The following is a 26,821-nucleotide window of genomic DNA, read 5'->3' as shown; positions in this document are numbered from 1 at the left end:
TGAGAGATGTCTCTAAGCTTTTTGCTTCTTTGCACAGCTTTAATGCTGTCAAACAGGCCAAAGATAGCAGAGGAAGCCTGGCTTATATCAGCTGTTCTGTCTACTCTGAAGAGAAAGGGTTCCTGTCCCATTCACACTGAATTGGGATACCTATCTGGAAAATGATCATGCACCTCTAAGAGAAGGGAGCCTGCTTGTTTAACAAACTGTGTCCCTTCCTGCAGGGACACTGTCTACGATGCCAGCGGTTCGCACGTTCTCCCTTTTTGCTGGAATGGCTGTGCTCATAGACTTTATTCTTCAAGTCACTTGCTTTGTAAGTCTCCTGGGCTTGGATATTAAGCGTCAAGAGGTGAGTATAAATGGACTTGTAAATGCAGTGTAATATAGATGGCATCTTCCGCAGAACTGTGCTAAGCCTGGTATTCAATCAATTTTCAGGGGAACAGACTGGATATTCTGTGTTGCATCAAAAGCAATGAAGAAACAAGTGGAGTCCAGCGTTCTGAGAGCATCTTGTTTCAGTTCTTCAAAAATGTATATTCTCCATACCTGCTTAAGGATTGGATGAGACCAGTAGTAGTATGTATACTCTGTTCACAGTAAGCAGTTATCTAAACTTCAGCAGAAGTGTAGTGAGCCTGAAGGTCTTAGGCTGCGGAAAGATCTTCTACACAATGAAACAAATGAAGAGTTTTTGCTTTCAGCTTTAGTATTAGCATAAGCTTTTGTAACTGCAAGAGCATTTCTAGTAAGTAAGAGGCTTGGCCTTGGATTGTCCAAGGCCCCAGTTTGAGTTACATCAATCACTTTAGAGGTGTGTCACAAATCGGCACGTGTTGGCTTCCACACTGCGTTAATCTAGAGTGGCGTTGCTGCATCCGTGATTCAGTTTGAGGTTACTGTGCTTCCTTACAAAGGTTTTCAGTTTATCTGTCGCTGCTGCCTTCTGTCTATAAATTTTCCCTTCTGGCTCCAGAGGGAACCCTGAGTTGCTAGGCTTTACTGCCTCTCTTGTATTAAGCTTGGGTAGCATACTTAGAGTAGAGGCTCTTTGCAGAGTTCTCAAGTTAGTAAATTACTTCTGTTGTTTGTTGTTTCTGTACAGGTCTCACTTCCATGAATGTGCTTTTTTTTTTGCAGATAGCAGTTTTTGTGGGTGTTCTGTCATTCAGTGCAGCAGTTATTCACAATGTAGAGATTGGATTGGATCAGTCTCTCTCAATGCCAGATGTAAGTCTTAAGATCATGTTGCTTTTCAGCTATTTTTGGCTGAATTGAAGTCTTGATATTTCGTGCTACCTCAACATTATGTTCCTTTAAGGACTCCTATGTAATGGATTACTTCAACCACATGAGCAAGTACCTGCATGCAGGTCCTCCTGTCTACTTTGTCCTAGAAGAAGGACACAACTACACCTCTTTAGAAGGGCAGAATATGGTGTGTGGTGGAATGGGATGTAATAATGATTCACTTGTCCAGCAAGTCTTCAATGCTGCGGAAATTGGTAGCTAGTAAGTCTTTCATGCTTTTCTCTGCACAGTCACATGGAAGAGATGCAGCTGACTAGAGATTTTCTTTTTGATGTAGTTCAGGCTCAGTTGTTTATCCTGTGATTTTTATCCTGTGATTTTTATCTTTTTTGGGGGGGGGCGGGGAGGGCAGGGGTGAGGGATGGGAAGAAAGCTGTGGCAGTATTCTAGAATGGGAATAAAGCCTGTCTGAAGTGGTGACATATATTGATTTACTTGGGTTTGGAAAAAAGGCCTCATCATTTAAGGAGTCTGGGAATGGTAGGAAGAAAAGGAACGCTTTCCTGGAGAATGACTTGCATGCCCAGCTTCTAAACTTGGTGGATAAGCTAGTGTAGCCTAGCAAGGCTAAGCAGGAATTATATCTGGAGTTCAATGAGTAACAACTGTATAAAGTCTCTTTGGATTCCTTCCACTGTAGTTCTGTGGGTTTTTTACTTACCCTAACTGTAGGATGAGCCTCGCTTGAAAACTGGGGCAACAATATCTGGACTACAGTGGGGCGTAGAGTGGACAGAGGGGCAAAAATCTGAGCTTGGCAGCGCAACTTGAATGCTGGGAAGAAGCTCCTGCTGTTTGCTAGCTGCAATCTTAGGAGCAAGTCTGGCTCTTGGGTGAGGTACTGGAGCAGGGAGCTATATGGAGAGCTTGGACCAAATTGAGTTGACATGGTGTAAGTCAGCACTGGAGAGATCAAAGGATGTGTTCTGGAATGAAACATAAAATTACTGATGATGGTTATGTTACATTATTTTATTAGCACAAGGATAGGCTATGCCCCTTCATCCTGGATTGATGACTACTTTGACTGGGTGAAGCCACAGTCATCATGTTGCAGAGTCTACAATACCACAGGACAGTTTTGCAATGCTTCAGGTATTAGCATCCATCTTCTTATTAGGGGATTAACTTGGCTTACAAATTCTACAGCCAAAACACTTTATCATAGTATGAGTCAGGCAAATAACTTTTCTTACTGTGGGAAGCCACCTCTTGAGTTGCCTTCCAATTTGTTTGAACTGCTGTTTGAACCTAAACACTGCTGAAATTCTGCAGGTTGAAGACAGCCTACCTAGGCAGCCAATGTATTGACTACTCAGAAAATAACTGATTATAAAAATGTTGATCCTTCTGTTGGCTTCATTAGAGCACACAATCTTTTAGTGCTCTGGTTTTATTTGGTATAGCTGTAATTTGATGTAACGTAGGTAGCGCACAAATAGTCCTGGCCTTAGTAGTAACGAATAAGGATGACCTTTTATATAGAATTTCAGGGCTGATCAGTTATTTCATCGGTGAAAATGCTTTTTATGGATTTTTTTTGATTGTGTCTTGTAGTCTTGCAAGTCAGAAGTTAGTAGCATTAATGACAAAACTACGCAAACCTTTGGCTGATCTTCTTCCTATATTGTTTTCAGTCACTGATCCATCCTGCACTCGTTGTCGACCACTGACTCCAGAAGGCAAGCAGAGGCCACAAGGCAAAGACTTCATGACATTTTTGCCAATGTTCCTGTCAGACAATCCTAATCCTAAATGTGGCAAAGGGTAAGAGCCGTATGACCAGTATGTCAAATACTTGCTCTGCAAGTGTGACTTTTTTTTTTGTCTGCAAAGCTGGATATGTAATGGCCTTCTAGAAGTCACACAGACACTGCCATCTCATGTGTTCTGTAGTGTTTTCTGAAACAAAACTGGGAAAACAAATGCATCATCAGCATCATCAACTAAATGGAATGGCAGCTTCCCCTGTACAAAGAGAAACAACTTCTATAGTTAGTCTGTTCTAGCGTGTCCTGTGCAGTCTTGAACTGTTGTGCTCTGAAGCTTTGATCAGTTTTGGAAACTGTTAGAAATAAGATTATAAAAGCTAAGAAATTTGAATGGTGCTCCCTGCCATTGACATCTAAAATGTTACTGTGTTTAAATGTTATAGAGGACATGCTGCATACGGCTCTGCTGTCAACTTCATAAACAACAAATCTGACGTTGGAGCTACTTATTTTGCGACTTACCATACTGTACTGAAAAAATCATCTGACTACATTGATGCTATGAAGAAAGCTCGGGTTATAGCAGATAACATTACTGAAACCATGGGCATCAAAGAGAAGAACTACCGGGTGTTTCCTTACAGGTATCCTTTCATCTTTCTTGCCTTAGTGACAAATACTCCACTTGAGCAACCGAGAAAAGGTGCTGGCTCATGACTTCTTGGTAACTTGAGTCTGAGTTTTGCCTAACAGAAGGTAATACAGAGATGCTGGAACGTCTAGTAAAACCAGAAAAACACAACATATCCACAACACTAACTACTTACTGTTGGACTTGATGATCTTAAAGGTCTTTTCTAACCTAAATGATCCTGTGATTCTATTTGCTTTACTGTTGTTGATAATTAAATCAAGAAACCTGTCCTTTGCTGCAAAGGTAGCTCGGGCTCTTCCTAGCTTGCATAGCAGGGTTTAATTGTTCTCACTTAAGTAGATGTGTTGACCTGGGCAGTTGAAATGTGAATGTACTGACCTCAAACTTAAATCTCAAGCAAAGGCAGCAGTGATGTCAAGTACTGCTTATCTAATGTTTACATGATTAATGTGCTGAAGGCTCTGTGTAAGAGTGCCACAAGGGAGCTGGAATTGGCATATGTACAGCTGAAATGCTGATCTCTTTGCTTCTAAGAATCCTATCCATCCTTATGGTCTCGCTGCAGTTCAGAACTACCTTCTGGCAACTACTGTAGCTGCTTATGCTGAAATCTGGGAATCACCCTCACTTCCAGATCCTACCCTTATTTGAGGTGTTGGTAAAGAGCTGCCGTTGGTCAAGAGCTGCCAGTGGCAGTGTTCTGTAGGAGCCATTTCACTGATGTTAGGAAGCTACTTCTTGTTGGTAAATTTTATAAGGAGGGAACTATGTTACCTTAGCACAGGAGCTAATCTAATATTAATATGTATCAAGGAGAATGGCTAACTACAACTTCTCCTTTTCCCACAGTGTGTTTTATGTCTTCTATGAGCAATACTTGACAATTGTGCACGATGCTATCTTCAACCTCTGCATCTCCTTGGGATCAATATTTTTGGTGACAACTGTGCTACTTGGTTTTGAAGTGTGGGCTGCTGTTGTAGTTTCAATAACTATTGCTATGATAATAGTCAACATGTTTGGAGTCATGTGGCTCTGGGGCATCAGCTTGAACGCGGTTTCATTAGTAAATCTTGTCATGGTAAGTTTAACAAGACCTCTCTTGTTTCCAAGCCTTGAACAGTCTGTGTGTCTTATGTGTACATTGATGATACGGGGGATTGCTATTCAAATGCCTTCAAAGTTTAGTAGAAAACAGTGGAACTATCTTAATATATGTAAGTGGCATGTAGAAAAGATGTTAACTCTGATAACCAGTGCCAGTACTCATCAAGATCCCGCAGTTGAACCACAAGCTATGCTGCAGCTGGTGGTGGTCTCCGCTGTTCTGCAGCAGTAGGTGTATTGCTACTGGGCAGTGCTGCACCTTGGCAGAGGTGGTGCATGCCCAAGGAAAGGATACTTAGGCCAGTACTGAGGCTTCTGCTGTACTGTTGTTCTGCAGAGGGGCTGTGCCACGTGCTAGCCCACCCACAGTGCTGTTGCTGCTGGATGAAACCGTTTGGGAAGAGTGCCTTGTTGGAACGCTCCAGAACTTTGTAACTAACAGCTGAGTGCTGGAGCTCTGGCTTCTCTGGCTCTAGAGATTTGTGGCAAATTTGAGGAAGTTCTGAGAGGACAAACTGTTGCCCCTTGTTACTAGCAGGCCTATGTTCGTGCTGGTCTACCTGATAGTTAAGCCAACAGTTCAATTGCTGTTGTGATTATTAAACCAGCTGAACTTCTATGGTGGCAAGTCAGCCTGTATGCTTGGTGTTACTCCAAAGCAATGTTACTGCAGCTAGTGTTTGTAAACTGTGTGTTCATTGCCTGCACTGCAGTCAAGGCAGCTTGCTTCAGCATCAAGAATCTTTTGCCCTCAGAACAATCTCCTGTTCAGATTCCTGTTTAATCAGATTGATTGTCCATTAGCAATGCCTGTTGGCAAAATGCCATACAATACTTGTAACAGCCTCTAGAGAGCCAGTAATGCTGAGCTTGGAACGTCCAGGGACACTATAACCCTGGGAATGGATTAAAGATGCTAGAACCTTTTTAGCCTCTCTCAAGTTCTGAGTAGAGCCCTTATCATCAAAACACTCCTCTAAATGATGTTTTAATATGCTGCTTTTTGCTCTGTAGAGTTGTGGTATTGCTGTGGAGTTCTGCAGCCACGTGACAAGAGCGTTCACCGTTAGTACCAAGGGCAGTCGAGTAGAGCGTGCAGAAGAAGCTCTGTCCCACATGGGCAGCTCAGTGAGTATCTGCTGGATGGGAGGGAAATGGGTAGCCAAGTTAAAACTTCATGGACTATGCCAATATCCTTAAGCCGTAAGCGTGGCCTTGCCTTTTCTTCTTGGAACCCTTGATTATGAGAGATTAGCCTAGACTTCTACTAGTAATAAGGGTGAGCAAGACTCTTAATTTTTAGTCTGATGTTACTTCTGCCCTAATAGTAGAGCACAGAGCTAAAAGCTTTAGCTGAACTAGTAGCTTAACCTTGAGTTGTCCCATTGAAGAGTTTCTCTTGCCCAAATACTTGGTGGAAAGGTTGTTCTGAATATGGGATGCAGTTAGAGCTTTGGTAGTGCAAGCATGGCTCAGTGTCTGGGCAGCACTGTCATATCACTTAGAAAAGCATCCTGGGTGGGGCTGGAAGACCATTCTGGTGATACCTATACTGGATCCAGCCAAGGAACTTCATGGGAATGTGAGTTACTTCAATAATGGTTTTCATCTGAGTCTGCCTGAAGTTAAAGTCAAACTAGAACTAGGTGTCTGTACAGATCAGAGTGGATTTTTAATTGCACTGAGCCTGGCCTGTGGTATCAGGTTCTAGTGAGACCAAGAACTTGGGCTATTCACCTGAGCGGGTGTTGGATTTGATCCTCAGGACTAACAGAGGTAATACTGCATATAGAAACCTCAGATTACAGAAGCATTTCTGCAAGTGTTAAGGACTTAAAGCAAGTGGATTACATCAAGCCCTACTTACCACTTAAAACCACTTCTGGGTTTTTTTGACAGGTTTTCAGTGGTATCACACTCACAAAATTTGGAGGAATTGTAGTACTAGCTTTTTCCAAATCTCAGATCTTCAAGATCTTCTACTTCAGGATGTATCTAGCAATGGTTCTGCTGGGAGCAACACACGGACTCATATTTCTTCCAGTTCTCCTTAGTTACATAGGTAAGATGTGTCACCGCTCTAAAACGCACTCCAACCCTGAGCAGCTGCCTACCTCTCGGTGCTTTCTCTCCATAAAAAGGAGTGAGACTTGTGGGACAGAAAGTAGCACCAGTCTGTGCCTGTCTGCCATGTGGGTGGGCTGTGGGAAGGAAGGGGGGCTGACCTGGGGGCACGCTGGGTTGTGGAAAGGAAGGTGAGCTGGTTGGCACAGCCCTGGCCTGCAGCAGCCCTTGCCCCTGGCTGTGGCCCAGCAGCACCAGCATTATCTAATCCTGGGCCTGGATGAGGGCTGGATGCGACACCTGCAGTCACAGAACGCTCTTGCTATGTAGTAAGGATGGGCCAAACACTGGCCTCTGAATTTGGAAATTAGTGCCCATGGTGTAGTTTTAAATAAAGTTCCCTCTTACTCTGGTGGTTAAGACTGCTGGGGATTCCCTTGCTGCTGCTGACTGATAGCTGCTAACAGCTGAGCAGAAACATCTTGTCAGCCATTGTAGTGGGTCTGGGACGGTAGTGATTTTCCACAGCAGCTCCTGCAGTGCTGTGCTTACTGTTGATATCAATATTATGACTACCGCTTGCACAGCATCAGGGCTGTCCCTCCAGCATTCCTTCCCCCACCTTCACCAATAGCTGTGGGTGGGCATGATCTTGGGAGGGACCATGGCCAGGACAGCTGACCCAGGCTGACCAAGGAGATATTCCATACCATATGACGTCAGCTCAGTAATATAAACTGGGGGAGAGGAGCAGGAAGGGGAGGCGAGATTCATTTCTGGCCTTCCCAAAGCAACCGCTACGCGTACTGAAGCCCTGCTTCTCGGGAGGTGGCCGGACATCGCTGCTGACGGGAAGTAGAGAGTAACAGCTTATCTGCTTCTGCTTTGCTTCCCGCGCGCGCGGCTTTGCTGCTTATTTATTAAACTGCTTTTATCTCAACCCACGAGACTCCCATCTTATTTTCTCCCCTTCCCTGGCTTGCTGAGGAGGTGGGGGATAAAGCAGTGTGGTGGGCACCTGGCATCCAACCAGGCTCAAACTACCACAGCCATCAAAAGCTGGATATAGACAAGTCCAGTTGTGCATGCTGCTTGATAATTAGCTAAGGTGCTGTACTGCTGAGACTGTAGTAATTCTTGTTTTGTGTCGCTCAGGCCCATCAGTAAATAAAGCTAAAACTCGTGCTGCTCAAGAGAGGACCAGAGGTACAGAACGGGAGAGACTCCTCTACTTCTAGCTTTTAATGGTGTTCAGTGGACTCCAGGAACTGTGGCTTTGGCCCAGCTCAAGAACTGAAGCGCAGCAACGTTCTATGACTATCACACTGTAACCACCAGTGACGCGACCCCTGCACAGATTCAACTAGAAGATATCAGCTGCAGCTTTGGACATAGCTTTAAACTCAGGAAGTGCTACGTGTGGCTCGTGTAACAGTATTACTAAAAATAGATGTGTTAACAAAAGTACTAAACCACTTCTGTTTTCAAGAGGCTGCATCCTTTTCTTCTACAAACCTAAACCAGCAGTATTGCGAGCTGAACAGCTCTTCAAAAGAAACTGAGGTGACATGTACGAGAATGGATTGCTCAACCACTGACACTAATTTTAAATGCAGGTCAATGCAATTTTTGTCTCTATTTTTAGGGGGAAGCCATCACAAGTTGTAATATTTTTAGTACTATTTGCCAAAATGTCTTGTATATACTTTATTATAAAATAGCGATTTTGTAGTTCAAAAACCTACTTAAATGCAATAAATTAAGTTTATACATTTCAGTGGAAGTCTTTCAGAATGTTGTGGGCTTCATGAGAGCTTGTTCTCCAAAAACTTGTTTGAAGAAGGTCACATGTTCTTCACAGTGCTCACCTAGGGGGGCCAAAATAAAAGTTAACATTAACTTTAAAACTAAAAACTGAGAAGGTTGTGGAGTTTCACTTACTTCAAATTCTAAGTACTAATTCCTATCTTTAATGCCTTTGAGTAAAGGAGTTTAACAGTTGGAAAGCACTGGAATACTGAGCTATGTCCAGTCCTGTGACAATTACTTGTGCTGAAGCAGATGTCTGATCTAGTTCCTATATATAACCAGCAGCAGATTCATATCCCTCAGAGTTCTTCACTGCCACAGGAAGGGAGTGGTATTCTGTGCCTGTAGACTAGCTAGTGATTAAGAACATGCTGCTGGTGCTTGCCATTTAGCTTAGTTTCTTTAAAAGTGAAAGCAACTGCAGCGTAACACAGGCCACTGTGGAAAAAGACCACTGAAGTCAAAGGCTTTTTGGCTCAGTTTCTAGCTTCAGGAGAAAGCACAAACTGGAGATAAGGGCTTTGCTAAACCAAGCAGTGCAAGCAACTGCAAGGCACACAAGTTAGCTACAGCTGCAGTCTTGTGTTTGGCTCAGTGTCTCTGTGCCTGGGTGCAGTATATATAGGGGGTGAGGCAAGTTAACTTTGGAACTATACAGGCAAAAATGCACCAAGAGTTTCCTCTCCACCTGAGTGGAAGTGAAACAAGTCTTAGTTCTGCTTGCACAGCTGAGTATCTTGGCCTAACTGTTTATTGCTCACCTGGTGTGAAACTAGGGTTTCCCCGTAACCGCTGATTCCTTTGTTCAAAGAACCTGAAGATGGTGTAGAAGAGCATGTCATCGTCTGCTTGCTTTGCTGCGTCAAGGAATTTGCGGGCTGAGATGCTGTCATGGCCTCCAATACCCCTGATGAATCTTAAGGCAGCCAAAACTTGGTGCTTGGACAACAGAACCTCCACTATTTCATCATTTGCTGTGGAAAGTCTCTGTGAAGTCAATCACAGCTGTAAGCCACTGCTGCTAACAAGTGCCTGAGACAGCAGTTAGGCACTTCAGCCTTGGTCACAAGCGGTTTGAGAAGTTTAACCCACATGTGACACTGAGTTACTATAGTCTGAAATGCTTACTTTTAACATGTCCAGAGAGAGCTGATGTGCAGGAGGGTAAATGCTTTCCAGGGACAGTAACAGACAAGCCTAGGGCAAAAGCAGAAAAAGTCCTTAAAACACTGAACACTTCCCACCTCCAGCAGGAGCTTTATGGAAGCAGCTTGTCTTTGTACGTACCAAAGGCTTGGAGTCACTGAGCACATGGTACTGCAGGAACTGATGGAGCATGTAGAACAAGTTGTGTTGAACAAGGGTTTTGATGACCAACTCATACAGGTAGTGCTGTGAATGCAGGAAGATGACCATCAGGTATGTTTTAATACTAGTCTTCATACTTTGGAAGGTGGCATTGTTTAGGACTTGGACACGTGACCAAATCTAGTCTGAAACTCCACACCATTTCATGGAGTGAGGTGATACTGGGGAGGTAAGTCTTTTACCTGAACTGCAATCTGGAACTGGTTAAGAGAACGAATGTACTCCATCAAGACTGCTATAGTGAACTTATGAGGTGATTCCTGGACAAGAAAGAAGAAAGAATGGAACTTGCACAGTTTCCCCCAGTAATGACAACCCTGTAAGAATGGGCATCAAAATACCCACATCCTGACAGTAAAGCCTTCTATTCCAAGCAGTCAACTTAAGTTTGCTGCTCTGAGAGCACTGCCGAACTAGCAGTTAAAAATCAACTTACCTTCTTCTCTGTAAATACAGAGAAAACATGTGTGTACATGTCAGACTGGTCAATAACCGCTTGGGTGCGGACTGGACGTTTCAGGGGTGGATTACTTCTGCTCAGACCTGCTTCTACCACCTACAAGAGAGTAAGTCTTTTTAAAAGAAAAGTCTAGAGTGTTGTAGTATGGTTCCAGTCAGCCTCATCTGACTCTCTTCCACCGGACACAACTATAAACTGTTGTGTTTAAAAACATCTTTAAAGCTGCTTTCAAAAATGTTATTTATGTAGCTCACGTTACCTTCTTTAAAGCCAAGAGATGAATCCAATTTACTCTATGTTGACACAGGCCCTCAGCTTTAAAAGGATTGTTCCTGTGTGGCTGTTAGTGCTTGGACTTTTGGTCATTTAGCAGGAGTAATTCTGAGATGCATCAGTGCTGCATCTGTTGTGGGCCAGGAAAGCAGTGCTTCGGAAATTGCTAGTCAGAGATTCCAAGTTGCTTATTGAGCATCGACCCTCTTTCTGCTTTCAAGCACTGGGCTATGCTATTTGTCACACTGGAGATGAGCTGTGCTGCATGTGCCACAATGGAATGCTCTGTGGGGCTTAGTGTACTTTGCACAGCAGAGCTGCTGTGAATTTGAGGCAGCCAAGACCTGGAGATTGGCCTAAACTCCTAAGTAGAAAAGAGCGTGACTTCACCAGGATGCAGCCTGACATGCAAATAGCATCATCCTGGCTTTGTACGCTGCTGTAGCTTAACATGGTTTACCATAGTATAGCTTTGCTCAGCTTCCAAGTACTTCTTATACTCCTGATTCAGTTTGTCAAAAACAGTTGCAATCACAGCCAGTGGTCCCCTTTCTGGCTCACGGAGCACTGAAAAGAAGAACAATGAGGAGAAATAACAAGGGGCTTCAGTGTTGCCTTTTTCAAAAGGTGATCTCTAAACTTGATTCTAAACTTTAAGTATTAAACACTTTCAGTCATGTCAGATGTAATTTAACTAAATGGGGGGTAAAGTGATTCCTTCCATGCTGTTAAGTAATTCCTTTAGAATGCCTAGACTGTCCTCAGTCACCAAATTCCAGGATGAAGCTAACTTCGGAGGTGATCTCAAACCTAGAAACAGCCCAGCTAACTTGTATATTTATGAATAAGCAGTACTGTACTTCCAAGAGACAGACAAAGCACATGAACTTACTTTGAGAGCATACAGATAGGATAACCATTTTGCATTCTTTCCTTTGGAGAAGAAAATCCATGAGCTTTCCTTTATCTAGCAAGAGGTTAACTACAGGTTCAAGTTTCACTTGAAGACTCCAGAGGTAACCTTGATTTGAAGGAGCAAAACAAAATGAATTGCCTTAGATAGTTATAGCCTAAACATCTAACTTTTCCACCTTTAAATGAGAACACATCTCCATTATGATTTCTTTGCCTTCCTAAGTCTTAGACCAGCATTACCTCTGAAAACAAAGACACGGTCATCCTCAGTTACCACTGCCTCAAGTAGTTACGTTACTAAGTACATCTGCATAGCCACTTTGTTTTAAGCTGCATGCAGGTGTAAACAAGCCACCCCGTGACATGCAATAGAATCAAACAGCTCAGTACTTACCTTCACTTGCACTGATGATAATGTCAGGTTGAAAGACAATCCACGAAGAAGAATCTAAATGTTAAGGTTCTAACATCTATATTACCTTCAATTATAAACTGTTGCTACTAAACACATGACTGTACTGAAGCAGATCCCACTAACATACTTCCATTTACTGTCACCTTTTCTTGTAAGGTCTTGGAAGTCCATCTTCAATGTCAGGGTCTATCTATTCAGTAACTTGATACATGCATCTCAAGTGACCAAGAAATGTGGTACTGTATTACAGCATATCCATATTTCCAACTCTTTTCCAACTATTGCAGTCTCTTCTGAAGCATACTACTTCATCTGGAACAAAAGATGCATGATCAGCTAAAGCTGGATGTAAGGTAACAAATGCCAGCTTCTTCCACACTTGGCACACAGAAACAGGATGAGGCTTCAGTAAGACTCCTGCAGTTTTAGAGTACTTAAAAGGATACAAAGTTTACATGGAACAGGAGCCTGACTTGTCACAGAGGCTGGACCTGAAGAAAAATTAACCTCAGGTGAAGAATAAGAGTAGCAGTACTCAAGCAGCTCTCCTACACTAACACAGCATAAACTACACTCCTACCCTGAAAAGGCAAGTATAAATTGTAATATGTTTAGCAGCCCTATAGCATACAGGCACAAAAGATGCCCATTTGTGTAGACAAATAGTCTAGAAAGAAGATCTAACAGTGAGAAGGTAAACATACGCTTCAAAACAGGATTGGTTTGGTTTTTTTCCAGCATGCAGTATTCCAGCTCTTGTACTATAAATCTCTGCTTCTTAAAAAGCAAGACTGGTCTGTACTTCCTGATCCTAACCTTTAATACAAACCTGCAGCTTTATCAGTCATACTCACTATTCGTGACTTAATTTCTGATGTTAAAGAGCTTTTAAGGTACAATCATTCCTATAGAAATGTCTTTCTCTTCTATAAACAGGACCATACTGCTTTGCTATATGCTAGTGAAGCTGTGCTCAGACTATTTCTAGCTGCTTTCCTGCTTGAGGGTGATTACCTACTATGCTTCTAGGACAGGAGACCAGAAAGGTAATCCAAGAGGAAGAATCACAGTGGTGAAGTCCTAACATTGATCTTAGCCTTGCTTCTAAGCTTGGATTACCTTTTGCCTTCTTCATGTGACTCAGGAAGCTAAATACTCATGACTTAAGCCAGGAAAGCACAAAGTGCTTTTGAGTACACATACATGCTCTTAGAGCCAGGGCCAAAGAAAAACCCAACCCCAACAACGCTGAAGTGTGCAAGCAAAGTCCTAGAGGCAATATGCATCTCCAACAGCAATTCTTACCCTTCTTTATTAGGCACAAGCTTGGAACACAAATCTATGCTTAATTCCTTCGTATCTCCTTTCCTCCCTCACCCTCTCCTAAATATGTGTATTAGAAATGTTAGTAACCAGCATCCTAAAAACAGAAGCACTTTTATGCCAGCTGTTACATTTAGATATTGATAAGAGTGTTAGGAGATTTATTATACAGTAGTTCTACCTGCTACAGGTATTGGATAGGGTTGTATTGACCGAGGTGGAAGTACAAATTGATGGATGGTAGCAGACCCATCAAATTCTCCTTTTAGCTTGATGTCAAATATAACTGAAGTCTGCAATTAAGAAAAGGAAATTAGTATTCACAAATGGGAATTATTACCCATTTATATGTATTCAAGCTGCTTTTCACACTTCCATCTTGTGTTCTGCCTTAGAATCACAGAACGGTTGGGGTTGGAAGGGATGTGCTATGGGCAGGAACATCTTTCGTTGATCTACCCCTCAAAGCCCCATCCGACCTGACCTTGAACACTTCCAGGGACGGGGCATCCACAACCTCTTCAGGCAACTCGTTCCACAGTCTCACCACTCTCACTCTAATAAATTTCTTAAACACTTAAATGCACATTCCCTCAGTTTAAAACCACTGGCCCTTGGACTGTCAGTACAGGTACTGGTGAAAAGTCTCTCTTGGCTGTCTTGATATAGCCCCTTATAAGAGATTCATGTCAGTTTTGTTGCTTGGTTGTGGATGCTAGAAACTGTAATGAAAATTCTGCACCTTCCTAGGAGATCCTCATGCTTCTACCCTTCAGTTCTGTTCAACTCAGGTCACTGACACTTCTGCCCAGTACGGACCAACATTCTGAGCCTTGCACAGTGGAAGTTATCTTCACTTTTAGTGCTAACGAAACATGACTTCTGTAATTGGCATCTACCCCATTAGGTCTGAGTTCGTCTTCTAGCCATGTTTATAGCTTGACCAAAATGCTGGAGCATAAGTGCTCTGGGTTAAACACTAATATGTAGCATTAACATGAATTATAACTGAAATATCAGTTAATCATCCTAATGAGATAACATGCTCCAGTTCTTGAAGCCAGCCAAGAGAAGGTAAAATACAAGGCCAAAGCCTTGCCACAGGTAAGACCTATTGCTATTGGGACTACAGATATGCAAGTTTTATTTGTGCTACCATATGCATGAGATCACTTGTGTTCATAGAAGGTTTTACAGATCTGGGCCTTCAAAATAAGGGAATGTATGTTTGCGTCACAGAAACATTTCATTCAAAGGTTTGCAACATGAGAAGTTCTTGGGATTTAGCATCCAGTTTAACTCCACCTCTATGTATAATGCCTTAGAAGTGTACGTAGGGCAGCAGCAGAGTATCACATGAAACCAAAAAGGAGGATAAAAAACCCGAGTGTATGAAAACCAGGAATGAGAATCAGCCCTGATTAAACGTTAGCCCAACAAGGTAAACAAGAAGACTTTGAACCTCTTAGACCCTTATGGCTTTGTTCCTGCAAATATTCTGGCTTTGGGGAAAGTTAAGCACGTGCAAAAACATTTTCTAGAGCTAAAAGACATCATTAATAAAATCTGCCCACGACTTTTAAAAGTTAAGGCACAACACAATATAAATCAATGGCACCTCAGTATCCTGATGATGTACTACCACCAAGTTATCCACCACATTCAGTGCAAACTTTCCAGTTCTGTTCAGCTTTAAAATATGTATCTTCTTACAGGAGCCCTCTCTATGGAAACAGAGGTGAGGAGGAGTGGTCAGTGAGCTTTGTTTAAACTAGAAAAGCAGATCTCTCTTATTCTCCTGTGGATTGCCACTGATGTTCTTCCTTCTGCTCTTACCTTGGTAAGTGATAGAGCACTACTTCTGCCCCGGTGCTATTGGAAGTCCTTGAGTGATGCCTCAAATAGAGAACATAAAGCTGCCCATATCTAATGAGACAACAGGATTAAAGCATTATTTTCAATTAAGAGCTCTACCAGTCTGTTAGATCCATACATTTCATTCTACAGGAACAGATGTCAGGTTACCCAGGCAATCAACTAATTAAAAGTGAAAGACTAAACCAGCACTCAATAAATCCCGATGCACGGCCTGTACTCATGCAAGTCAGGCATTTAAGAACAACTCTACCAACACATTAGTTCAACAACGAAGCAGTCTCAAAATTTCTCTACTCAGTAAGACCAATTTCATGTAAGATTTCCCAGTTCTCTTCCCTTCCCCGTCTTGCCCCAACAGAGTTGTTTAGATGCTTTGTTCAAGGCAGTGACTGAAGCACTTGAAATCATAAGTACTGCTAAATCAAGAAACACATGCACCATGTTCATGTTCTTGTCTTTTCTCAGCATGCCCAAACTATCACACTTTTCCAAGAGAAGCTTGATTAGTTACATACATACATTGTAGCCATAGCGATATCTCTTTCAGAAAGGCTGAGCTTGGAGGACTTGGGTGCTACAGGTAACTCGATTTCAAACTTTGATAGTTTTGACATTGTTCCACTCTGTTAAACAGCAAAAGAAACCACAAAGAAATCCCTTGTTAAGGCTTGAAGCAGAAAGAACTCAAGTAACCCTTAATCAAACGCTGCATCAGTAGCACCCTCATGAGGTGAAAAATGGTGATAGTTGAAAAAGGGTTTGACACTTCTTTATTCCTATTGGCATCCTAATCATATCCTTCCGGTATTGTAACTTTAGCAGCTTTATCATCTTGATTTCATAACATCAGCTCCAGCTAGCAAAACATTTCCATTTAATGAAGGGAAATTTGTAGGCAGATCTCATTTGCAATTGGCCTGGAGATCTCAAACAGCGGTTCTCTCAACTTCCTTTCTCTCATCCAGAAAAACATATCCTCCAGCTCTTAAATAACTGCTTCCTGGGAAGTGGAAAACATCAACACCTCCTATGAGTCACAGTCTCCTTTTGTTCCTGCTAACTCCAGAATCTGCCTTATAGCTCCTGCCCAAGGCATCTTCTCTCCTCTTCCTCTTCTCCTATGGAATTTATATTTAAGCGAGTTCTCAGAGTTTCCAAAGCTGCTGAAATCTACTTTCCACCCTCCTCAACTCATTCTCCAGTGGGAACACTACAGAAATACATCCTTTGCTGCAGTTCTATTTTCAAAGACTGTTTTTAAAATCTCTTTAAAGATTACCTTCTGGATACAAAATGAAAATTACTTAGCTTCCAAGCTACAACTTGACACATGTTAAAGAGGGGGAAGCATGACCCAAGTCTTTAAAAAGAAAGCGGAGAGCAGCTGGTAACTTCCACCTAGCAATCTCAGAGAACGTCATTTCAGCATCCTGTACAGATCCTACACAAGATCAAACCAGGAAGCCCATTTGAATAGGCTTGTTTTTAATCTCTGCCTTTAGATTATGAGAGAAGTCTTCCTAATCATTTGACAGAAGCAAGATGAACTCTGTAGTTCTTTTCCTCTTTTTTAAGTCATCTTACTGCATTATTAACTTAAAACAGATTCTAGTTTTTACTACACGCTTTTTTCCAAGCCAAAAAGAACACTTTTCCAGTAACCTTAAGTGTTGTCCACAGGGAAGAACAGTAAGAGACATAAATACTGTAATCAAAGCCCTCCGACGCTTGGGACAATCATTGTTTCTTAAGTGCTACCTTTTTTCTTTCTTTTTCAAATTCATCCACTCACATTTGGAAGGTTGCACTTACTGTCACAAGGGAAAGGCCCTTAGTTTTTCTTTATGACCACACTAGAGAGTGGAGCCCATAGTAAATGACATTTACTTATTGCAGTGAAAAAAAAAAAAAGGTATTTAAAATTGTCAAATATTAGGTCAGTAATTTTTTTCCCCCTTTCTCAAGGCCACTTGTCCAACATTATCTGGGCACATCTATTAACAAAGGAGATGTAACAAAGAGCAAATTACTTAATTTTAAGCTATTGTCTAGGAACTACCTTATAGAGTTTTGCTTTGTCCTTTGCTTATTTCCATGTAAGGCTGTGATCACATGCCCCTCTTGCAACAAACCTGGGATGTGCCATAAAACATTCTGCATGAAGCAGCAGCTTCAGCAACCCGCAGCGCACACACAGAGAAGTTTGGATCGTGTCCCGTTACCTTGAAGTAGAAAGGCTGCAGGACGTTACCAAGGACAGTGGTGGACAGAAGAATAACAGAGCTCTCTGGACAGTACATGTACCAGTTGACATTAATGCTCTGATTCTTCAGAAGCTTCAAGCTCCGTTTCTCTGGCAATACCTGAAAATAGAGGATCTGATGTTATAGTACCACCAGGATTCCAAGAGCATCCACAGCACCACACAAGCCCACGGACTGCACAACATACAACAGTCCAGACATGTTCAGTGAGAAACCATTAAGTGTAAGGGCACTTACAGAAACAGAAATATAAATGAGAAACCTGACAATTACAGCTTAAGTCCCACTTTGCTGTGGCTAAGGAAATGCACATCAAATCCTCCTCGAGTTCTAATGAGCTGAAAGGTGCTGTCTCTTCCCTCTCATCTGGGTCTCAGTGCAAGTTACTTCCATAATGGAGAAAACAGGTACCTCGATACAGCTGCTGAAGTTTTATTAAAAAGTTCCTACAGTATCTTTGCTGCTTTCACTCCCCAGCTTCTTTAATATTTTACTTTAAGACAGTATCCCTTCATTTAAAGGGCTTAAACATCTTCTCTTCAAAACCACACTTACTTGACTTGGTTCTTTTACCTGCAGGGTTGATGTTCACAGTCCTTTAGGTGCAAATATATTTTTCTCCCTCAATTAGTAGGAAATAATGCTGCTTTTTCAGCTAATTCTTGAGTATCGTTACTCACTAATACTATTACCGTTACTATTAGTAATAGCAATTACGTGAAACGCCATGTCTGAGCTCCAGGACTGGAACCATTGGGAAGTGCACAGCTTTGGAGGAAGTTTATCACATCCCTCATCATGAGCTTCGGAAAGGGCTGTTTACTCATTGGATTTCTCCAAAACCGTATGCAGAAGCTAATTACAAATGACACAGAGGAACTCAGTCTGAGACCAGCATGGGAAGAATCAGCCACTTTATAGCTATCGCTATCTTAGCCAATTATTTGTTCTTTGCTGCACTTCAAGCACATACGTATCCTTCCCACTGATGATCTGTTTTGCATGAAGAGGTATTTCACATTTAACTGTGACAGTCATTTCCATACCAGCCAAAATCATCTATTAATCTAGCATTCTCAAAGATTGATTCAGTATTCCTTTATACAGGGCCTTTTTTTAGCTGTGCTAAATAGCCTGTTGGTGTTAAGTTCTCCCCTCCCTCAAAAATATTCCTCTCAAAGGAAAATAATGGTAGTCTACAAACAAAACAGATGAATTCGTTTTTTTAGTAGTGCTTTCTCAATCAGAAGAAATGAATTCAAGGACATGTGTACATTTCCAAATCTTTAAGCATGTCTGTCCTACAGGAGTTACTTGCATTACCTGATAGAATTCAATTCCTTGATCTGTGATGAAGACGATTTCTGTAGAACTTGTCCAGCAGAATCCTAGAATATTGGCATTCTTTGTCTTTTAACAAACAAAGAAACAAACACTCTTTTACTTGGAAAAATTAATTATTCTGACAAGCTAATATTACTAAATGAAGAACACAAGACCAAAGACAATTTAGTAATGCAATCACTGGAATGAATCTTTTTGGCCAACTAGACACCCAGCATACACCAGCTCCTTTTCTTGTGAAGACTTCCAAAAGTATCTATGAGCACAATGACTCCATGACCTGATTTTTTGTCAGCACGTAAGATTTACAAGTTTATTACACAGTCAAATTTTCTTTTTGCCCTAAATACAATCAAGTCCTTCTGGTTCAAACCACAATGCCAATTCCACCAATTCCTGACATGAAAAGCAGGTTCCATCTGTTGACAGAAATTAAGAACCAAGTAGAAACATTTGCCACGACTCTACTCAGAACGCTATCACAAATGCTTGCTGGAACAGTTTACTTGGACACATAATCCTAACTAATGAAGCAGACAGTACTTCAGCTTTAAAGTCTATTGAAATAAGAGGATCTCTACAAATCAGATGTTTAAATATATACTTTAGCATTCTATTACCACTAAATGTAATTTGTCTTAGTTACAAGTTGAAAAGTACCAAACAATGACAATGGTACTTGTTTCTGGTAAAATAATAACAACAATAATAATAATAGTTGTTTACAAATACCAACCAAAGTATGCAAACTAGTAATAGCTTGCTATGACTGATCAGTGAAATTAAGCTAAAGCATCCACATTAACATATCTGGCATCTGTATCACTACTGTCCACTGTTTCCATACCATGAGCACTTGGTCCCTTTCTCCTTCCCAAACACTGACATTTGTTGCCTCCCCAGCACTTCCAGTCCTTTCTAGGAAAGGATTACAGTGACTAGACCAGGAAGTTTTTTAATGGTACTGTTAATACCTGTCCATTTACCTCAATTCAGCTAGACAGCAGTGTCTACATATCTCATGTACTTCACGTTAGTGTTTTAGAAGGTATCTCAAACAGTTTTCCTGTACCGTAGAGGCCACCAGCATGACCAGCCTTAATAAGCTTTGCACTTTATTTAGCTTACCTTACATTCTTGTGTATATTCTAGCTGAGGGCTGTCTGGAATAAAATTCAAAAAATCCTGCAAAAAAACCCCATGAAGTGTGTAAGCACAGACAAGATACACATACACATATGATTTGGATGAGATGTACAGAAGAAAAACTTGCTATATTCCACTTCATCCCTTACAAGGAATTCCTTATAGGAGCTGGCTCCCCTCCATCCCCTTTTTCTTAAATGATAGTAGCGTGACAACAATGTTGTCTGTTCAGCCTCTCAGGATGACAAAGGATTTTCCACTACAACTGTTATTAGCCACCAGACCTCCCGAACTTTTGTCTCGGAGGCTTCTGCTTTGGCACTGTAGCGATGGAGCCCTGGCACAGGCTGCCCAGCGACAGTGTGGAGTCTCCTTTCTTGGAGGTCTTCAAAATCCAGCTGGATACATTCCTGTGTGGCCTGATCTAGGTGGACCTGGTTCAGCATGGGGGCTGGACTAGATGGTCTCTAAAGGTCCCTTCCAACCCCTACCATTCTATGATTCTACGATCCAGCTCCAATTCCCTAACTGTAGGGTGTAAGTCTCTTACCACGCTCTTTGAAGTTCTCTGCACGGCGAGTATCTTGTTCCCCAAGGAAAACTTGATGCATTTCACTTCTCCTTTGTCTTCCATCCTATACAGAAAGAAAAAGACCTTATAGAAATAGTCTGAAGCACTTTCTTATGGAACTCTGCAATACACTCTCAAAAAGACAATGAGAGAGGGGAAAAAAAGTGTATGCTTTTAAATACAACTTATATATGTTGCCAGACAAGTATGGTGTTCAAAATTCAGACTTGAAGATAACGGCAATTCCCTCTGCAGAAGTCCTGAACAGATCCGGTACAGAAACACAGCTGAGATTGCACAAACTGGAACCTGAAGTTACTGCAAATGCTCAGCTCTGTTGGCCTATGATGTGAAACTCAAAGACTGTGAAGCTATTCAAACCTGCATACTTGGTTCTGTCCCTGTGAGCCTGGAGTTCTGTGACACCAACATCCTGCAATCAGCTCCTTTACTTCCACAACTACCGTGAAGTGATCCAAACCTACTCACTTCCCCATTAGGACACATCCTCTAGAATAATTTCTGGTATTAAAAGGAGAGCTAGAGAGTCAAGCAGGAAAATGGTGGAACTTCCTGAAGTTCACGGAGTATTTTCAGCTCACTCAGTATTTGTGACAAGGGCAGTCAAGTTAAACACTTAAACAGAAATAGCAACTTTTGGGACAGGCCCTAAATACCAGACAGATGCCAGTAAACACACCTCAACTACATATTGTGAACTGAAGCAGCTTTGAGCAAAAGGCTATTTCTTTACACATGGACAGCAAAGTGCAAGGAGCCATCACTCCTAACACAGGCACATAAAAAATAGATTTCTAAAGACAAAGTAGCTTCATTGAAAATCAACCCCATTTCAACAAAAAGGGAAGATATAAAAGAAGACAATCTTGGTTAAGCAAGAATCAGAATAAAAAATTCACCCTCTATATGTAGGAAACACTGTGCTGAATCACAGTCATGAAGTTCAGAAAATACAGCTCTCTACACACTTAAGTTTACTCGGTTCTGTTTAACTTGATAAACTGCATCCTTGGGTAAGTCACTGCTGTTGTAGGAATCACAGGTTTGAATATCCACGCTCTCTCACATATGTGGCATGTTTTAATAAAACATTGCTGTTTGAAATAATAAAAAATAAAAATCCACAGCCTACTACCTTTTTTTTTCCTCCAGGACACTATAAATTCATGAGGGCAAAGCATGCCATCGTAACTGCAAGATTATGTCTAAGATCAAAATTAAAAGATTATCACAACTACTTTTTATGCCTGAAATTTATGCCTGAATTACAGTGCAGCAGGGCTAGAGTACTATATCATTTTAAGACTGCAAAATTCTATCCCAAGACAACAAAGACGAAGGTGCTTTACCTGAAGGAAATGGGATTTCTATCCTCCAAACCCTTAACAACGACTCCTGTAGCTCCACCAGATCGAACAGCAAAGACCTATAAAAAAGTTTTGAACGTGTTTTTATCTTGTTCAAAAATCATAATCTTAATTTGTTTTCTTTTCTATAAGCCATACCTTTAGGTTTTTTACTGGACGCAATTTTTCTTCTTACACAGATCTGCCAGTTCACACTGAGATTCAATAAATAACCAATTCCTTCCCCAGGAGTTTCAAGTTTACTTCAAGTTGACAGGTTTCCAATGGTACTGTAGCAGTCTTGTAGGGATATTCTGAACTACTGAGCAAGTTAAAGCAGCAGAAGTTTCCATAAGCTTTTATCTTTCTGGTTTTTTTTTTAATATTCCTGTTTTCCTTTGTCAGGTACAAGCAAAAGTATCTGAGACATCAGGGCATCGTTTAAAACAAACAAAAAAGGAAATCAGCTTTGAGACTGGGAAGAGATGCAACTCCAAGACCCAGAGGCCTGATCTTGTCAGAAATTATTATTAGAACAGTTTAATAGTAATCTGCACTTTTGCTTGTACTTAAGAAGTTTCAGATGACTTGTGCTAATAACTTAAGGAATTCCTTTAGCACAACTGCATGTATTTGTGTGTGTAAAACCTGCTTAGAGCTGCACCGCTTACTGAGCCGGGAGACAAAAAGAAGTCCTGCTGTTACAAACTTTACCTGGCTTAGGGAAAAAAAAAATGGCCAGGCAGATGCCTTATTTCTACATGTAGGAACACTAGACACACAGATTAGGTTTCTGAGAACAGAGGGATTGTTCTGTAATATTAACCACATTACTGGTGCAGTATGCTCACAGAAGAATACAGGTGTCAAGACTATAACCTGCGAGCAAAAGCCCATGGCCTTACTAGCATGATAAATACTTAACTACTTTTAACATTGATGCAGATAGAAAATGAGTCAACACTCTCTTATTATTTGTGAGACGAGGCGATAGCAAGGCCAGATCTCTCAGAAGGCTGTTCATGTGGCAGACTGTGATTGAAACAATGCTTACAAATGTTTTAGAGGCAGACACACTGGAAAATAAACAGTTTTAAAGTAGCAAGAAAACTAGGAGAACTAAACTTAACAGTTGAAATAAGTTTCTTTCAAGCGAGCTCTTAAAAAACAGTTTCTGTGTAGTTGGCTCACATGCACACTATGATACAGATTTTGACAAAGCCCTGGCACAGGCTGCCCAGGGAAGGTGTGGAGTCTCCTTCTCTGGATGTCTTCAAAACCCACCTGGATGCATTCCTGTGTGACCTGATCTAGGTGGACCTGCTTTGGCGGGGGGTTGCACTAGATGGTCTTTAGAAGTCCCTGTCAACCCCTACCATTCTATGATAATGTTTCCTGACAGGACTGTTTAAGTAATCTTATTTCAACCAGCCCTCAAAATGTAAGTAAAGGACTACGGCTTATAAAGAACATCATTAATTCTGAATGGAGTGCAATAGCAAGAAACACATCCCAGAAATACTCCTCCCTCTCCAAATATGCCACACCACATGTGACAAATCATGACATTTACATGTGGAAGAAAACTTGAACATTTCAATGCTGTCAATGCTGAAGTGACAGAATTACAGAATCTTGGAAGGCACTCTGAAAGATCATCTAATCCAACCCTCCTGCCACAGCAGGGCCTCCTAGAGTAGGTCACACAGGAACTCATCCAGGTGGGTTCTGAATGTCTCCAGAGCCCATTCCAGTGCTCTGAAGTCGCAGAAGAGCAGTTACAGGAATTAGACAGCAGAACACATCCACACTCATATAAAACTCGTGACAGACTGCAGATCTTTTAGCTATATTGAGTTGGATACTCATAAGCCTGTAGTGGTATTAAGGAGAAACACGTTTAAAAGAACTAAAGCCAAGAAATGAAAAGCAAAGCATCCACTCAGGTCCAAGCCACAAGTAAGGCTACAGATATTATATTAATATACTGAACTGAAAAGAAAAAAAACCACCAAAAGCCAGCAACAAAGCTAACAGTGAAAGTGATAAAAGTTTGTCAGTAACGTTGGGATATGTGGAACTGAAAGAAAATGTGCTGACTCGGGGAACTTGGGCAGGGAGAGTGAAGGCAAGTGAAATTCCACCCAAGAAATCCATGGCAACGTCTTAGAAAAAGATTCTACGGGCCGTAGCAAGATGACAGGTCCCGAGCCAGTCACTCGGCAGCCAGACCTCGCACCACAGCGGGACCACCCGAGGGGAACCACCGGACCCGCGCTCAGACTGCTGAGGGAAGGGGAGGAAACCAAACCACGGCATGAGAGGCACCAGATCCTTCTCACAGAGGCAACACCTCAGCAGCAGTGGCGGGAAAGGCTGCGGCAACAGGCCCTGAGCCGTGAGAGGTGCCCGGGCCCCGCCGGGCGTCCCCGCTCCGCTCTTCCCCGGCGCCTACGGCGGGAGGCCGGGGGCTCGGCAGCGACAACGCGCACCGGCTCTGCCTCACGCAGGCCAGGGGCAGGGAGTAGGCCAACGTCTAGAAGCTCCGATCCCTCATTCGGCTTCCGCCGCTCCCTCCCGCCGCCGCACCCACCTGCTTGTTGGCCTCATCGAAGAAGACACAGTTGACGGGGTTGGCCTTCTCGAAGTGCACAGGCCGTGCGCACAGCGCCAGGTAGCAGCCGCTCTCCCCCTCTGTAGCTCCCCCTTCTCCCCCTGGCGCCTCTTCCTCCGGCAGCGGCGGCTCGCGGCTCATGGCGGCGGTGGCGGCGCGGCTCCCTGGGCGCGAAGGGCCGCGGCGCGGCCGGACACTGCCTGTTTACACTGCCGTCGCACGTGACGCGGGGCCGGCCTGCCTTAAAGGCGCAGGGCGGCGCGGCCGCAGCGGAGCGTGCTGTCGCTTGCCGCTGCTGCCCAACGCCACCGCGCCGGCAGAGCGAGTGGGCTGGCTGGCTGGCTGGCGGGCGGGCGGGCGGCAGCTGCTGCTCAGGGCGGAGCGGGCTCCACCCCACGCCGTCCCGCCCTTCCCCCGCTGTTGTCGCGGCGGGCGTTGTGGCGTGCCGCCCCCGGGCAGTGAGGAGCCCAGCTCCGCCGCCGCAGGTGTCCGGCCGCCCGCATCGCGCAGCCCTGAGGCGGCCACGGGCCCTCCGCCACTTCCTTTCGCCCCGCGGTTCAAGCTGTGGACGGAATGCTAGTGAAACGGCCGCGGGAGCGCGGCCTCGGGCTTCCTGCGCGTGGCTGTCGGTACCCACGTCTTGTCCGGAGAAACACGGCAGGGGGCACGGGGCAGAGGGCGCAGCGGCGGTCAGCCCGCACGGCTGCCGGCCCCCGTGGGAAACCGGCCCCTCCCGGCAACCGCGGCGGTTCCACACCGCTCCGCACTGTCACCCCGGAATCTCCACTGCCTGCCTTCGGTGGGCCTCTCAGCTAGACAGCTGCCTGCCGTGCTAGCCCCTGGAGGGGAAATACTTAGGGCTGGGGGGTGTGGCACAGGAGAGCGATACATTTGGCCGAACCTTTTATAGCGTTTTCTCCAAAAAATCCCCACCACCCCCACAAAATTTCAAGGAGCAGGAGAAAAAAAGGAACTAGCTGCTTCTGTCTGAGTTTGTCCACACGTACAGCATGATCTCTGCAAAGCAGTTGCTGTTGATACCGCTTTTGGGCACAAACCCGATTTTAGCAGGTAGTTGGAAAACAGGTCGGAAAGGAAAATTATACTCGGAAATTGTACTTACTTCAGGAATAGTATTAATAAAGCGTTACTGAAGTTAAAGTCTGGATTATTTCTTGACATTCATGCTGATTTGTATTTTCCTTCGGACAAAAAAAGCATCAGCTTTTATTTTGGTTGATGCATTGGCTAATACCTTTGTTCAGTAGCTGCAAAACCTACCAAGTACACTTCAGAAACTGTGTGAGAACATCACCGATTATTTGATTATTGGTTCAGAAGGGGGGAAAAAAGAGAAGAGACAAGTAAAAAGACTGCAGGCATGCCAATTTAAAAGTTTTCAGGCTAAACCAGAGTGGCACAACTTAGTACAAGAGAAATGGAAATCCAAGTACAGGATACTAATATAGCATCACACTAACAACTGCTTGCTGACTTGTGCCTCAGTTAGGGCTTCTGCAGTCATTTCATGTGAGACTAGAGAAATTCAAGTCACAACTAGGAATTACAAGCAGCTTTTTGTTCCACAGAACCCTCCTGCGTCATCAAACGGTTCTGTGTTAACCAGAAAGGCAGCACAAGTATTCCCAGAGCGTTTGAAGTACATTTCAACATTTTGTACAAAATTTGAAAATTGGTGTATGTTAGTGAAAAGTTCAGTTAGTCCAGGGTCAGAATTCAAGACTTTCTACTGATGTTGACGCTTCTCCATCCCTACAGTACAGCAAGTACTTTCTAAGTTTGCAATAGGAATGTTAAGATCATAGCAACTGAGGCACGTGGTGGAGAAAGCAGCAGACAAGTTTATAAATGCATGGCTTGAAACACTGGTGATAGTTTTACAATTGGCCGTTAGAATAGTCATAATGTCAGAACGGTTACCTAAGCCAATGGTTTAACAATTATCTCAGATGATATTTGCCCAATAACAATCCTAGAATCTTTTATATGAAAATTGTTCAGGAAAATACTTGTTGTAGCAACTTTGTGTTTGCAACTACTTGACAATGTGCCCAAACGTTTTAAAATCTCAAAGCAAATTCCTGAGACAATTTTACTGATGGAAGTTAAAAGATGTTTAGGCAATATGATCAGGCCCGGTAGATTTAAAACCCAAACTTGAGGGCCACTGCTTATTCGTGGGGTTTTTGTGTTTCTTTTTA

The 26,821-nt window shown here is 42.8% G+C and overlaps 2 protein-coding genes across 2 annotated transcripts in view; one reads left to right on the top strand and one right to left on the bottom strand.

The window, feature by feature from the left end:
- Nucleotides 1-8,629, top strand: part of NPC1 (NPC intracellular cholesterol transporter 1) — a 29,018-nt gene extending 20,389 nt beyond the window's left edge. Inside the window, exons 15-25 of the mRNA XM_061995974.1 lie at nt 225-352; nt 442-582; nt 1,144-1,233; nt 1,325-1,515; nt 2,294-2,409; nt 2,952-3,081; nt 3,470-3,670; nt 4,531-4,762; nt 5,803-5,916; nt 6,688-6,850; nt 8,008-8,629. Coding sequence (XP_061851958.1) covers nt 225-352; nt 442-582; nt 1,144-1,233; nt 1,325-1,515; nt 2,294-2,409; nt 2,952-3,081; nt 3,470-3,670; nt 4,531-4,762; nt 5,803-5,916; nt 6,688-6,850; nt 8,008-8,090 — 1,589 coding nt within the window. The 3' untranslated portion in view covers nt 8,091-8,629. The remainder of the gene's footprint in view (nt 1-224; nt 353-441; nt 583-1,143; nt 1,234-1,324; nt 1,516-2,293; nt 2,410-2,951; nt 3,082-3,469; nt 3,671-4,530; nt 4,763-5,802; nt 5,917-6,687; nt 6,851-8,007) is intronic.
- Nucleotides 8,457-24,931, bottom strand: RMC1 (regulator of MON1-CCZ1). Its single transcript, XM_061995976.1, has 20 exons — nt 24,579-24,931; nt 21,989-22,065; nt 20,598-20,682; nt 20,030-20,086; nt 18,881-18,967; nt 17,516-17,656; nt 15,813-15,916; nt 15,252-15,341; nt 15,034-15,139; nt 13,597-13,708; nt 12,539-12,583; nt 12,072-12,125; nt 11,655-11,783; nt 11,223-11,329; nt 10,466-10,585; nt 10,212-10,289; nt 9,949-10,053; nt 9,790-9,858; nt 9,423-9,648; nt 8,457-8,720 (listed from the first exon to the last, which is right to left on the bottom strand). The coding sequence occupies exons 1-20, from the start codon at nt 24,738-24,740 to the stop codon at nt 8,641-8,643; spliced, it is 2,034 nt and encodes a 677-aa protein (XP_061851960.1). The 5' UTR covers nt 24,741-24,931; the 3' UTR covers nt 8,457-8,640.
- Between the last annotated feature and the right edge of the window lie 1,890 nt (nt 24,932-26,821).

The sequence above is a fragment of the Colius striatus genome, chromosome 4 (assembly GCF_028858725.1).
Source record: "Colius striatus isolate bColStr4 chromosome 4, bColStr4.1.hap1, whole genome shotgun sequence".
NCBI lineage: Eukaryota > Metazoa > Chordata > Aves > Coliiformes > Coliidae > Colius > Colius striatus.
This window is presented reverse-complemented; position numbering and strand designations above follow the sequence as displayed.

Bases quoted from the DNA above. Each gene is read 5' to 3' on its own strand.
- RMC1 (XM_061995976.1), bottom strand. From the start codon at position 24,740: ATGAGCCGCGAGCCGCCGCTGCCGGAGGAAGAGGCGCCAGGGGGAGAA. The intron at 20,087-20,597 runs GTAAGAGACTTA...GTTTTTTTGCAG, and splicing joins AGAGAACTTCAAAGAGCGTG to GATTTTTTGAATTTTATTCC. The intron at 11,330-11,654 runs GTAAGTTCATGT...TCTTCTTTTCAG, and splicing joins CCTATCTGTATGCTCTCAAA to TGCTCCGTGAGCCAGAAAGG.